This window comes from Elephas maximus, chromosome 4 (assembly GCF_024166365.1).
Source record: "Elephas maximus indicus isolate mEleMax1 chromosome 4, mEleMax1 primary haplotype, whole genome shotgun sequence".
Classification (NCBI taxonomy): domain Eukaryota; kingdom Metazoa; phylum Chordata; class Mammalia; order Proboscidea; family Elephantidae; genus Elephas; species Elephas maximus.
Window position 1 is genome coordinate 126,934,772 of NC_064822.1, and position 14,134 is coordinate 126,948,905.

The 14,134-nt window shown below is 37.5% G+C and overlaps 1 protein-coding gene across 10 annotated transcripts in view; it reads right to left on the reverse strand.

The window, feature by feature from the left end:
- GRIP1 (glutamate receptor interacting protein 1) overlaps nucleotides 1-14,134 on the reverse strand; it is a 791,276-nt gene that overhangs the window by 164,664 nt on the left and 612,478 nt on the right. For all 10 annotated transcript variants that reach the window (XM_049883804.1, XM_049883798.1, XM_049883799.1 and 7 more), the window contains 3 exons: nucleotides 12,908-12,991; nucleotides 7,861-7,936; nucleotides 5,076-5,221 (listed from right to left, as the gene is read on the reverse strand). In XM_049883804.1, the coding sequence (XP_049739761.1) occupies nucleotides 5,076-5,221; nucleotides 7,861-7,936; nucleotides 12,908-12,991 (306 nt within the window). The remainder of the gene's footprint in view (nucleotides 1-5,075; nucleotides 5,222-7,860; nucleotides 7,937-12,907; nucleotides 12,992-14,134) is intronic.

Here is a 14,134-nt window from a genome sequence, read left to right on the forward strand (position 1 = left end):
CTGGAAAAGAATGTATGCTTTGCTGCTGTTGTGGGGAGTGTCCTGTATATGTCTATGAGTTCAAGTTGGCTGACTGTGGCCTTTAATCTTCTGTATCTTTATTGAGTTTCTTTCTAGTTGTTCTGTCCTTTACCGAGAGTGGTGTGTTGAAGTCTCCTACTACTATTGGGGAACTGTCAATTTCTCTTTTCAGTGCTGTTAGAGTTTGTTTTATGTATACTGGAGCCCTGTCATTGGGTGGAAGGATATTTATTATGGTTGTATCTTCCTGATGCATCATCCCTTTAATCAATATATAATGCCCTTCTTTGTCTTTTATGGTGGATTCTGTTTTAAAGTCTATTTTCTCTGAGATTAGTATTGCCACTTCTGCTCTTTTTTGGTAGCTGTTTGTTTGATATATATTTTTCCATACTTTGAATTTTTAATAAATTTTCATCTTTGTTTCTAAGGTGTGTCTCTTGTAGGCAGTATATTGATGGGTCCTGTTTTTTTGTCCATTCTGTCACTCTGTCTCTCTATGGCTGCATTTAGGCCATTTACATTCAGTGTAATTATTGATAGGTGTGAGTTTATTGCTGTCATTTTGTAGTGCTTTTTATGTGGTGCTTTTTTTTTTTGTTGTTCCTCTTACTCTCTTGTGCTGAATTCCTTTTGTTTGTGGATTTTTTTTTGTTTGTTTCTTTTGTTTTTCTAGATTTTGTTTGTACTGAGATTTTATATTTTTCTTCTTTATTTTGATAAGTATGTTTGTTAACTTTCTATTAGTCTATGTCATCCCACTGCCTTCTTGCTTGCATGGTTATCTTGAAATTTACCCGTATCTTCTTAAGTTTGAACCAGTCTATTATTACTTGGTATTGCCTTGCCTTCCTCTCCATTAGAAAGGTCTATACCTACACTATTTATTCCCTCTTTTGTTGTTCTGACATTGTTGTCATTTACAGATTAACCTCTCTGGTTCCCAGTTGTAAATTTTTTAGTTTTGACTAGTCCTTGAGAGGTCATTTCCTAGGTTGGTATCTAGCTAGTGTGATCTTGTGTCCTAGATGCAGACTGTCGTCTGATGTTGTTTGTTCTCAGAATAAAGGACTCCCTTTAATAATTCTTATAAGTTTGGTTTGGTTTTTACATATTCTTTAATTTCTGTTTATCTGGAAATGTCCTAATTGCACCATCATATCTGAATGAGAGTTTTGCAGGTTATATTATTCCTGGTCGGCAATTTTTTTCTTCCAAGGTTTTATATATGTCATCCCATTGACTTCTTGCTTGCATGGTTTCTGCTGAGTAATCAGAGCTTAGAGTTATTGTTTCCCTTCTGTATGTGACTTTTCTTGAGCTACTCTCAGGATTCTTTGAAACAATGAAAGGATCATTGAAGAATTGCTGACAGAAAACAAACCCCATATAGGATAGACCCCAAAAGAAAATCATCAAGGCATATCATAATCGCACTCGTTAAAACCAAAGACAAATTCTTCAATGATCCTCTCTGTGTTTTCAATTTTCTAGAACTTGAACTCTGATCACTTGCAAATTTTTGCTTTTGATTGTATCCCACATAATTCTCAGGGTTTCTTCATTTTTCTTCATTCTTTTTCTAATTTTTCCCCAAATTGGTATCTAAGTATTTGTCTTCAATTTTGCTGATCCTGTCTTTCATTGTTTCAAACCTGCTCCTTACACCTTCTATGACACTGTCCATTTCTGAAATCTTGTTATCTTTTGGATTTCTAATTGTTTTTTTTTTTAAAATGATTTCTAGTTTTGAATTTACTTTGACATTTTGTTCCTGTATTATTTTCCTGAATTCTTCCATTGTTTTTTCTGTATTTTCCATGATTTTGTCTGCCTTTTCCATGAATTTGTCTATTTTTTCCTCATTTTTGTTTGCATTTTGCTTCAGCTCTTGGAGAGCTCTGAATATTAGAGATTTGAATTTCCTATCAGGTAGTTACAGTGCCTTTTCTTCTACTGGAAAGCTGTCTGGTATTTTATTTGGACACCTACTAGAACCAAAAAAACCTGTCCCCCCCTTTTTTTTTTTTTAATGTTTTGATATTGTTTGCTGTCTTCAGGACATTCAGTAGTTATTTTCTTCATTTATTGATCATAGGTTTGTTTGTTTCATCCTGATTTTTTGTTTTATTTGTTTATGTCTGAGCAGGCAGGCTGTGCATTATTTGGTATTTGCTTGTCTGTGGGCACAATACTTTTCACCTCCTTGTCCAACTGGCAGGGGCCAGTTGCTCAGCTAAGATGCAGCAAGGCAGGTCCAGCTGAAGGGGAGGGGCTGGGATGGATTGTTTGTGGCACATACTGAGGCTGACAGGTGGGATGTGGGTCAGTGCAGGGCAGGTTCTGATAGGCTGTGCCTGTGCTGCTCAGGGGTGTGATGCTCAGTACACAGTGCAGATAGGTGGGTGGGGGGAGGTTGTGATGTGTGGAGCTAAGTTGGTGGGGGAAAGAAGACACAGAGAAAAGAGAAATAGGAGCCCCCCCCAAAAAAAAGTGCCGAGAGTGCCTCCTGTTGGAGTGGGAAGATGAGAAACTGAAGAATGAAGAAAAACAGAAAGGAAAAAAGAAAAAGAAAAAAAAAAGTACAAAGAAATGCCCCCAGGGGTCCCACTGATGTGGCTGTGCAGACTGGGGAAGAGGCTCCTGAGCTGAGCAGTATAGCCCAGCTAGAAGGGGTGGAGATGACACATAGCGACAGGTATTTAGAGACAGGAAAAGAAGGTAAGTAGAGAGAGAGAGATGAGAAACTGAGAAATGAAGAAAAACAAAAAGGAAAAAAGAAAAGCAAAATGAAACAAAACAAAAAAGCCCCATGGATCTCACCAGTGTAGCGGTGCGGACCAGGGAAGCAGTTCCCCAGCCGAGCGGTGCTTCACAGCCTGTCAAGAAGAAGCAAAGATGGCACAGGGAGCCAGGCGTTCAAGAGAAAGGAGGAGGAGGAGGTGAGAAACAAGGAAGAAACCAAAAGAAGCTGAAGAAAGCAACAAAGAAATGTCACTGAAGGAGTCGGCCTACATGGGCAGGGCGAATCCAAGCTTTATGGAGCCAGTGCCTCTCTGCTGCGTGCCGGTGGCCTGCTGGGAACTGGCAGAGGCTGAACAGGAGGCTGAAGGGCGGGGGATGGGAAAGCTTGTATCGCTGGTTACCGGGTGCTCTGTCTCCTGCTGGGAGCTCTGTGAAGCTACTTTCCATACTCCCTGTCTGCTGACATCCAATAGGAGTCCAAGATGGCAAATCAGTGCTGTGTTAGCTAAAGGGACCTCTGTTGTTTTTTTTTTTTCGCTCCGTATCTCTCCTTGCTCTTTATTCTCTGTCGGTTTCTTATTCTATCTGGTGCTTGGTTGAATTCTTTATCTCTTCAGTTTGGTACTCAGAGTTCTAGGATTGATGTTTGTCTCTGTTTTAGTTTTTTGGGTCTTTGCTGTGGAGGGACGGCATGGTGCTTCTGTCTACAGTGCCATGTTGGCTCCGCCTGATTGGATGATTTCTACTGATGTCCTAGACATGTCAGCAGTAATATCTGCAGCTCAGTCTGTCTCTACCCAAGCCAGCTTAGGAACAATGTGGCCCATGGCATCCTTCCTCATAATTGCCTTTTATAATAGACATTGCTTATTTCCATTTGGCAATTGAGAAAACTAAAGTCCAGAGAAATCAAGTAACATGATCCAAATCAATAGCTAGTAACTGGTAGAATTGAAAACAGAACTAAAATCAGCTAACTGAAAATCTCATTCAAATATCATATAACAAGAGAGAGAAAGAAAAGAGGGAGAGAGATGGAAGAAAAGAGAGAAAAAAGGAAGAGAAAAGTAAGGGACGGAAGGAAAACGAAATATTCACTCCTGAACTTTATCTGTCAAGGGCATATTACACCATTTATCCTGCTGAGGATAAATCCTATACTTTAAGCCCTTTAGGAAACTTCAGACTTCTCCAAAACATTTTAGGCCAGTGGACAGATTAAGAATACTCCTAGGCAACAATGTTCGACATGAATCATGTTGTTGTTAGGTACCATCGAGTCAATTCTGATGACATACAGCTACCCAATGTGATGGAGTAGAGCAGCCCCATAGGGTTTTCTAGGCTGTAATTTTTATTGGAGCAGATTCCCAGGTCTTTCTCCTGTGGAGTTGCTGAGTGAGTTCGAACCACCAACCTTTTGGTTAGTAGCCAAGTGGTTAACCACTGTACTATCAGGGCTCCTTACATGAATCATAAAGTGGGAAATAAAGGAGTTTATAGTAATAGAAGAAGTTTTGTTTCTCTGCTACATTTTGCCACATAAAATTTGCTGGTAAATTTTGCTGGTGAGGTCAGGTCACAAAATCAAGTCTGGTAATTGTAAGGAGTACTTGTAACACGATTTAACTTTCAATTTCAGGTTCTAATTCATTCTCTCATAATTTTTCTGCCTTAGTCAACATAATACAAAACTTGGTCTCTCTCTTAACATTAAAAGCCACATGAGAATATCGTCCTAGTTTTACTATAGGTGTGAGGGTAGAAACAGAGTTACCTTTTATTTAAAGAAGGTACTGTACTTCTCATTTTACTCAATGATACTAAATCTCCCCATGCCTTCTCTTGCTTCTAAGCATAATAGATGAATGATACTTTCCATTAATCCTGATTAGCTGGCTTCATATTGTGAAGTTACAAGAAAAAAAGGAATTCCTATTGCTCCCAGTCTCCACGTAGTAAAAGAAAAAATATCAGTCCCTAGGTGAATAATACTATCTTCTGTGATTTGGAAGAGAAAAATAATTTGCTGCCAAAGGGTAATCCATACATAGGAGCTGAATGCTGGGTGCAACACTGACAGAATGAGACCTTATTATAGAACTTATCAACGTGAGAACTCTAAATTACTGAAAAGTACCACTCACCTCTACCTGAACCCAACCAGAACAATGATACAGTACTGATGAAATTCCACCTGCTACACGCACGAGGGCATAACAGTTCATGCTTAATCCAAAGTAGGCTACCAGGAATGGACAGTGACATTGTTCTAGATCTTAGAGATCACACTCTGGACTCCAACATACCCATTACTGAGACATCATATTCTATCAGCAGCGTTGCTTCTTGTCCACACTGTTTAAGAATACTCATGGCTTCAGCATGCGTGGTTCCAAGAAGCCGAATTCCATCCACACTGAGCAGCCTATCGCCAGGTTTGATTGTGCCCTCTCTGAAGAGAGAACAAAGGAACAGCCTTTATGAATTTAGCATAATGGGGTTCAGTATTAATAGTCACTTAGCCAAAGTGGTTCTTTCACACGTTCTGCCATTCATCCTATTTGCATTTCCTTTTAAACATCAAGTGTGACAGTAAGACAGCTAAGAGGTAACCCTGAACAGAAAATTGCTGCAGTATGAAAATCAGTAATGAGAAAATAACTACGCAGTAGCAAATAACCAAGTTACCCACAATTAACTCTTGGGGTACAAAAGTAATGAGGGCACATTTTCCCTTTCTCTAGCTTTTTTGCCTGAATTGTCTAAAATTGATTTATTAGAGCTCATGAAATAGCATTCACCTCTTTTCCCAAAGCCAGATGAGCAGATAAGCCTGCTGATTTCATTCAATTTATCACCTGTGAACCCAAGCTGGATAGAGAATGCTGGTGAAAAATTTCCGTAGTCTGTAAATTTTCCTAATGATTTATAAGACCATTGGCAATCCTTAAATTGATTCAGTCTCTCATTCCCTGGAAGAGGCAGGCAAATGCTATTCTCCCTGCTGTGACCATAGACACTCAAGGCACTGGGAGAAGATGCCTCAGGATATTCATGACACATTAGTGACACAGGTAACCTAGGGAGGGATCCAGATTACACTCGCCCTGCCTCAGAAGGGCCACAGAGATGAGAAAATCAAAAGGGGGAATTTCAAGTTTAGGACTCAGAAATAATAAAAATTATCTATTTCATCTAGATAATAAATTTCCTTTCAATAATATATTTCTCCTGCAGGTAATTTCATCTAGACAATTAGTATTTTTCATCTAGATAATATATTTCGTATTTCATCTAGATAATTCTCTAGGTATTCTGAATCTGTGCAGGAAACCCTGGTGGTGTAGTGGTTAAGTGCTATGGCTGCTAACCAAGAGGTCTGCAGTCTGAATCCGCCAGGTGCTCCTGGGAAACTCTACTGGGCAGTTCTACTCTGTGCTACAAGGTTAGTATGAGTCGGAATTGACTCAACGGCAGTGGGTTTGGTTTTGGTTTTTGAATCTGTATTTTTATCTTAAATTTTTAGTTTTCTTTTAGTCCTAATTTAATTTGATAATAAGTTGCTCACAAACTAGTAGCCTGTTTCTGATATTTCTGTCAAACCAACTCAATTTTAATATATAAAAAAAGGGAAATATTCTTATTTGCTTAGGAGAAGCATGAGAAGGGAAAAAGACACAATTTCCCAGGAACTTTTGACTTTGTGTTATCTTTTGTTATGACACTTAAACACAATTGAGACCATTATCTTCATATTTTCTTATTTGATCTTAAACATCATCTTTTTAAAAGGTGAGCTAACAGAGTGGGCTTTGAAGGAAAATATACCTGATTTCCTATCCTAGTCCTTCTGCTTAGTAGCTGCCAAGACATTTAACCATACTGGGCCTCAGTTTTTTCATCTGTAAATATGGGTAAATACACCTTATTTGAAGGGTGTCTGTAAGGATAAAAAAGTGCCTGCCAAGCACTTAGTATAGTTCCCAGCATATAGTAAATGCTCAATAAATACTACTTATTAATATTACTCTATCTTTTCCATTTTTTTTTTTTTTTTAAGATTTTAAAACCTATTCCTGGTCTGAAACACAGTACAGAGATGGGATAAGCAGTGTATTTCTCCTACCCTTCAATAATATCTGATGGCAGGAGTCAACTTTTGCTGTGGGGAACTAATACAAAGATAAATATGTCCTGAGACCCCTAAATTGTGAGTTTACTTGGGACCCCACAAGGTTCATGATATGAAAGCTGAGGGAGCTGTCATTTTATATATTCATTAGCAGGCAAAAGAAGGCTCTAGAGATTGACAATACTTCTTCCATCTTACTAAAAGTCACTTCCATTCTGACATATCTTATTATCATCAAAAGGTAATAATAATAGCAATAATGATAAGGATGCTGATAATAGTAACTATCAGATCACCACCACCTACCTTTCTAGGTTGAGTGATGAGCAATTAGAGATAGTGCATTTCAAATGCATGCCTGGAGCGACTCAGCTGCCTTTTTTTAAGGGCCTTCAATACGGCAGGCCCTCTGCAAGGCACCATGTATCTCCAATCTCTGATAAACCTAAACAACCCCACAAAGACCAAACCAAACCCATTGCCATCGAGTGGGTCCCGACTCCTAGCCACCCTATACGACAGAGTAGAACTGTCCCATAGGATTTCCAAGGCCGTAAATCTTTACGGAAGCAGACTGCCACATCCTCTCCTGCGAGTGGCTGGTGAGTTCAAATCACAAACCTTCTGGTTCCCATCCAAGCGCTTTAACCACTGCACAACCAGGGTTCCTTAACAACCCTGCAAAGTAGGTATTACTATCTACATTTTACCATGGAGGAAACTGAGCTCAGGAATGTTAAGCCACTTAGAAATGAGAGGGTGGTAAGTAACAGAAGCTAGAGTCAAACCTTTGTTGTTTCTGACTCCACAGCCTAAACTCTTTCAATTTTCACATTGTAACATATTTTCTTAGTATCTATTTTTTTTTTTATAAAAGTTCTAGCTTATCAACTTCTATGCCAAAAGTCCCCAGCTTTACTTCACCTATTTAGATAGTGACACATAAAGATGAAGTTTACCTGTCAGCAGGCCCTCCAGGACGAACACATGTTATCACAACCGGACGAGATTTATTTCTATCATCATGCGCTCCCCCTAGCAAAGGAAAGAAATAAGGCTTGAAATGCTTTCATTGTTGCCATTTAAAAAATTCACTTACAAAACGCCAGCTGAGAAACCGAAGTACATTTGTTGATGTATTGAGAAAAACATGTGAAGTTTTCCTTCTGGCATATAGTAACTCTAAAGGTCTTATTCATTTCAGAGTATGTTTTTGAAGTCACCATTTCTTCACCTCTCAATAAATATATGGCAATAATCAGGGATGATATATAACCTATTTGACAACTGGCAATGGCAAGAGTACCAACTAAGTGCAATAAATATTGGCCAGTTAAGACAGCCTCCAGTTATAAACAAAGTACAGGTGTGCCTGCCTGGTGACAATCAACCTGGGCTGTAATTCATGTGAGCAAATCTACAACTTGACATAAAAGAAACAAAAACTAAAGTAAAATAAAAAGGCCAGGTATTAAAAAAAGAAAGAAAATGGGAAAAATCTAAGTGGCTGAAGTGGCACCCATTAAAATGGGAGGTGTTCGAAATTTTTTTTGGCAAATTTGGAGAATCATGCCATGCTAGATACAATGATTGAAAAACCAAACCTGTTGCCATCAAGTCAGTTCGGACTCATAGCAACCCTGCCCCGCAGGGTTTCCAAGGAGCACCTGGTGGATTTGAACTGCCAACCTTTTGGTTAGCAGCCGTAGCTCTTAACCACCACGCCACCAGGGTTTCCTACAGTGCTTAGATGGGGATTTATTTTGTATAAGGAAAATTTTACCACAAAAATTTTTAGAAACTTCAAGATGGAAGGTAATTTATTATAAATTCCCTTCTTAACCCAGGGCCCCATTTGTACAGTTTCCTTTATCTATGCTCCCCAGCTTCTGCTTCAGAATCACCAGTGTTGACCTACATACTACATTTGAGGCAGCCCCATTTTGCATTTGGACACGTATGAGTGTTAGAAATTTCTTTCTAATATTCAACTGATCCTGTAATTTTCATCCACTGGTCCTAGACCTATTACCTAGAGCAGTAAAGCAAAAACGTATACTCTCTTCCACAAGGAAGTCTTTCTGGAAGTTGAAAAAAGTGAGCATATGCCTGCTAAATCTCATCGTCTTAAGGCTGAACATTTCCAGCTTCCGTTACTACTCTTCAGGTCACATGAATATCACCATCTTGGCTGCCCATCTGGTGGACTCAGTTTGCCAGTATCTGATAAATATAAGGAAACCCTGGTGGCATGGTGGTTAAGAGCTACGGCTGCTAACCAAAAGGTAGGCAGTTCAACTCCACCAGGCGCTCCTTGGAAACCCTCTGGGGTCGTTCTACCCTCTCTGATAGGGTCGCTATGAGTTGGAATCGACTCGACGGCAGCGGGTTTGGTTTTTGGTTTTTTTATCGAACATAAATGCTAATGTAAAGTTTATTTCCTTAACGTTTGCCTGGTAGAACAGACTGACATTTCCTAAACTTGGCACAGGCAGAAAGGTCAACTTAAAGAATCTAGCAAAAGTGAAAAATTAAAAGACATTCACTTTCCCTGGTGAACACAAATGCATCTTTTATGCTCAATTTTATTACAGGTAATTTATTCAGTCCAGCTGATTGATAAAAACTCCATTTCAGGTTTATACATATATATATTTAACTTAAAAAATTTTTTTTTTATTGTGTATTAGGTGAAAGTTTACAGAACAAATTAATTTCCCATTGGATAGTTTGCACATAAAGTGTTCCATGACATTGGTTTCATTCCCCTCAACGTGTTAGCACTCTTCCCATTTCTGCCCCAGGCTCCCTGCTTTCTTTCCTACTGATTTTCTACCTCTCCCTGTCTTTTAGGCTAATGTTGCTCTTTTGATCTCCTATAATTGGTTGTTCTAAAAAGCACATTCCCCTTGGGTGTCACTGTTTATTTTATGGGCCTGTCTACGGTTTGGCTGAAAGGTGGTCTCTGGGAATGGCTTCAGTTCCAATCCCTTTCAGTATTTTATTCTTTCATTTAGTTTGATAACTTTAAAAATGCCTCCTTATCTAAATTTGGGAATTCACCACTGATTCAGAAATTTTGTTTTCAGTGAATATGATGACAATAACTTATAGCAAATACTTAGCCATATTCATATCAATACTATTAAATAGCTTCTCTTTTTCAAGGCGATCACAAAAGACTGGGTATGCTTTCTCCTGGAGGAGCGTTCACAGAAAAAGGATGGAGGCTGAAGAGAGCAAGAGACCTTTCCATAATTGTGACTTGGAGGTCTAAATTTAAATACATAACAATGAATGCAGGATAAAGTCTAAGATAGCTCTAAATTTTTTGATATGTGGCATTTGACTATTATTTAAAGTAATGAAACAAGTTTAATTTATAATTATGTCTTAGGAGTTTGAAGCTGCAAAGGAACACAGAGATCAGCCAGACAGAGACCAGTGGTATTCTCAGTCCTGGCTGCACGTTAGCATCACCTGGGACCCTCTGTAAAACTATCAACGCCAGAGCTACCATGTGGAACAAATCTGAATGTCTGGCAGCATATGCTAAATGAGTGGACTCACCCAAAATTTTATAGCTGAGATGCTCATCAGAGACATTTTCCTTGCTCAAAGTGAAAACCAGCTTATTGGCAGAGTGATTTTCCTATTAGCCCAAACCATCTCCCTTAGCTTGGTGGCAAGGCAATTAACTGAAATCAAACTATGAATGGTTTAGGTCAGAACACCACTTTTCGTCCCATGGATCTGCCGTTCTATTGTTTGGAGAGTCAAGGCTTAAAATCTTTGATTTAGAGCATTAGAAATGTAATCCATTCATTAGCTAAAAGCTTGTTTTAATGTTCAAGGTCCCATTCTAAATGGCTGATAAGAAATTCTCCAGTACTAAGTGAATATGCTTCATCCTCGATGTCTTCCCCTTTTTCCTGACCGGGTTGGTATTCTCCATTGACTTAAATTCAGCTCAAATACCCCCTACACCATTAAGTCTTATCTGCCAGAACAGCTATTTTTGTAATTAACTAATGGTTCTAAAGGGAGTGAAGTGACCAGTGAAGACCCTACAGATTGACCTCAAACTGATGTGAAAATGTAAGCTTTTTATTTGGTTCTCATTGAGAAATTACACAAAATTCCACAAACCTTTATTTTTATGTACAACCAATGTACTAAGGTAGTTATTAAAGCCTACAAAAATGTAGCACTCATAAACTAAATTTAGTTCATTATTGCTAAGAAGTCTGATATTTACCTAAGACTAAACTACATTTGATTACTCATTCATTCATTAAGTGCCTAAAATGTACCAGGCAGTATTCTAGGCCTGTATTATGAAACTACTACACTATGCAGGTACATGCATGTGTGCACAGATATATCACACACACACACACACACACAGAGATATCTGAAATTTCTGCAAATTACAGGAAGGACTTTTGTTAACATTACATCATCAGTTGTCTTGAAGTGGTTGTGGACTTCAATTGCTCCTATTCTTTTAATTTCTTAGTAATAAACAATTGTTGGTTTAGCTCTGGTTAGCAATTTTATTTGTTACTGATTAACCCTACAGCAACTAGTGGTGAATGTCTGTATCAGCAGCATTTTTTACTACAGCTTTAGGCTTGTACACATGTGATTCAAGTGCCTCTTTTTCATACCTATATTGTGAAACAGATTTGTATATATCACCCCTGATTCAAAATTATTTGTACAATGACTTTCACGTATTCACCTATCTCTTATACAAAAATTTGGGAGATAAGAAGGATAAATATGATCTTGGGGTCTGTTGCTCTACCTAAAAATAGGCTTTGGTCAGAAAAATGTGACAACTACTGGTCTAAACCACTCAGTGAGCTCCTCGTTCCCTGTTCTCTGTACCACTCAGGCACTTTATCAATTTATGGCTTAAATCCACTGGACTGTAATTTTCCATAGACAGGAGTTTTGTCTTATGACTCCAGAGTACTTTGTCCTATGCTGAGCCTGTTGTCATGGGCTTAATAAATAGTTCATTGATTGGTTTGCTAAATGATCGATATACAATGGTACTGAACACTTACAGCTCAGTCATTTAAGCCAAGTCTACACAAATGAACACATCTCTTTAATCTTTGAAGCATATCCCAAAGCATATATATTTACTAAAATGCTTAGCTAATATTAATACAAAAAAAATTTTTTTTTCCTAATAATTTTGGTAGAATTTTCACTTTGGTGAAGTACAAAACGTTATAGGTAAAAACAGCAAAATTGAGAAATGTGAAATCCCTGATGCTTACATAGTTTCCTGTTGAACTCCACTGTCATAGTAAGAAGTACAAGTTGTTAATGCAGGCATAGTCTTTAAGGACTGAAATCACTAGTAAGAAAAATTAAATATTAAAAACCAGAATTATAGCTCTGAATTAATGGTTCTAAAGACAAGTTCGAGCTGCTTAAAATCTTTATTATCAAAGTCACCTCATAAGAAGATAAGTTGGGCTTAAATCTAAATAAACCAATTGTACATCTAATACACATAGGTGCCCAAAGGATTAAATGATCTTTAATCCATTTTTGTAGGGTTACAATAACAAAATGTATTTCAGGAGAAATAATTTAAACCAAGTTGCTTGATCCTAGCGTATTAAACCAAATCAATCCATAATCAACATTTTCGATTCAGCAATACAGAAAAGTATAAAAACGATGGCAAAAGACATGTTGAAAATTTAAAAAATCAGTAAAATGTTGATTGACAAGGATTACAAATAATGACTTTTTACTCTGTATTAATGGATTGAAACTGAAGCTAGATCATTTGGACTCCATTTTGATTCCCATGAATTATTTTATTTATTTTTAAGAAAAAAGGGTGCAAATACTATAAGGTGACTTTATACATTGAGAACATCACTTTTTTTGATGATGGCTTTCTAGTTCACTCCAAACATTTCATTGATAAATTCTCCAGGAATATCTGATGGTTCATATTTCCTAACAACCACCTACCTCGTATTACAAACCCAAAGGTGTTGCCTTCTTTATGTAATGTGACCTCCACCGTTCGGAAAATGATACCTGATCCTTGTACAGCTGAATACAGGAAAGACAGAAGGGACTGTAAGTATTAAGTCATAACAATGCATTTAAATTTCTTCATGTGGTGTAAAATACTCCTATTGCAAATAATTCTTGTTTTCAATAATAAAAAAGCAATAACTTTCTGTTAAAGAAAATCTTAGGAAAAAAAATTTGTTATGTCATACAAATATCAGAACATAGTCACCTACACAAGTAAAACCAAAATCATAGCTACTTCCTTTCCTCCTGTGTGGAAAATTTCTGGGAAAGGGTAATATTTATATCCTTTCAACTCGACATAACAAGAGGACAATCTTATATGATAAATAGAATTGCTTTTCTTTCGAAAACGCAAAAAAAAGTATGATTCTTGCAAAACTTACTAATTTATGTATTTATTTTTATTTTTGAAACTGGCCCAGGAAAAGCATATTACTCTCAGATTGCCATTAAATAGATTAAACTGAAGACCAGTTGCCGTTAAGTGGATTCTGACTGATGGTAACTCCATGTGTTGTATAGCAGAACTGCACTTCGTAAGGTTTTCAAGGCTGTGGCCTTTGGAAGTAGATAGCCAGGCCTTTCTTCTGAGGTGCCTCTGGGGGGGTTGAGAATGCCAACTTTTAGTAATAGAGCGCTTAACCATTTGTGCCACCCAGGGACTCCTATTAATAGATTAGGCTGATTCAAAAGATGTTCCGACATAATAAATAGCTACTAAACAAAGCCATCAACAATCCAAATAAAACTTGGAGGACAAAAGAAATTCTAAATCCTTTCAAGACTATTACTATTGACAGAAAATAAATATTTACCTGATTTTAGTTGATACCATCATGGTTATGCTGTGTTTGCCTGATGATTGCTTTCATTTGACAAAATGAAATTGTGTTCCAAGTGGCATTCTCTAATTACATTACACACATGTATGAGGGTAGAAGTTGTATGAAGCTATAAATCACTTAAATATCCTGAAAGATTACTTTCAAGAAACTGGTGAGTGATTCTGGTTGTACAGTAAGTATACTCTTGCTGCATTTTTAAAAAGTAAAATTTGCACAGATTAGTATTTTATCGTTATGGATGCAAATAGGTTTTTATTCATGGAGACAGGAAAAGTTGTTAATTGCATAAGTTGATGGTTTTGGGTCCTTG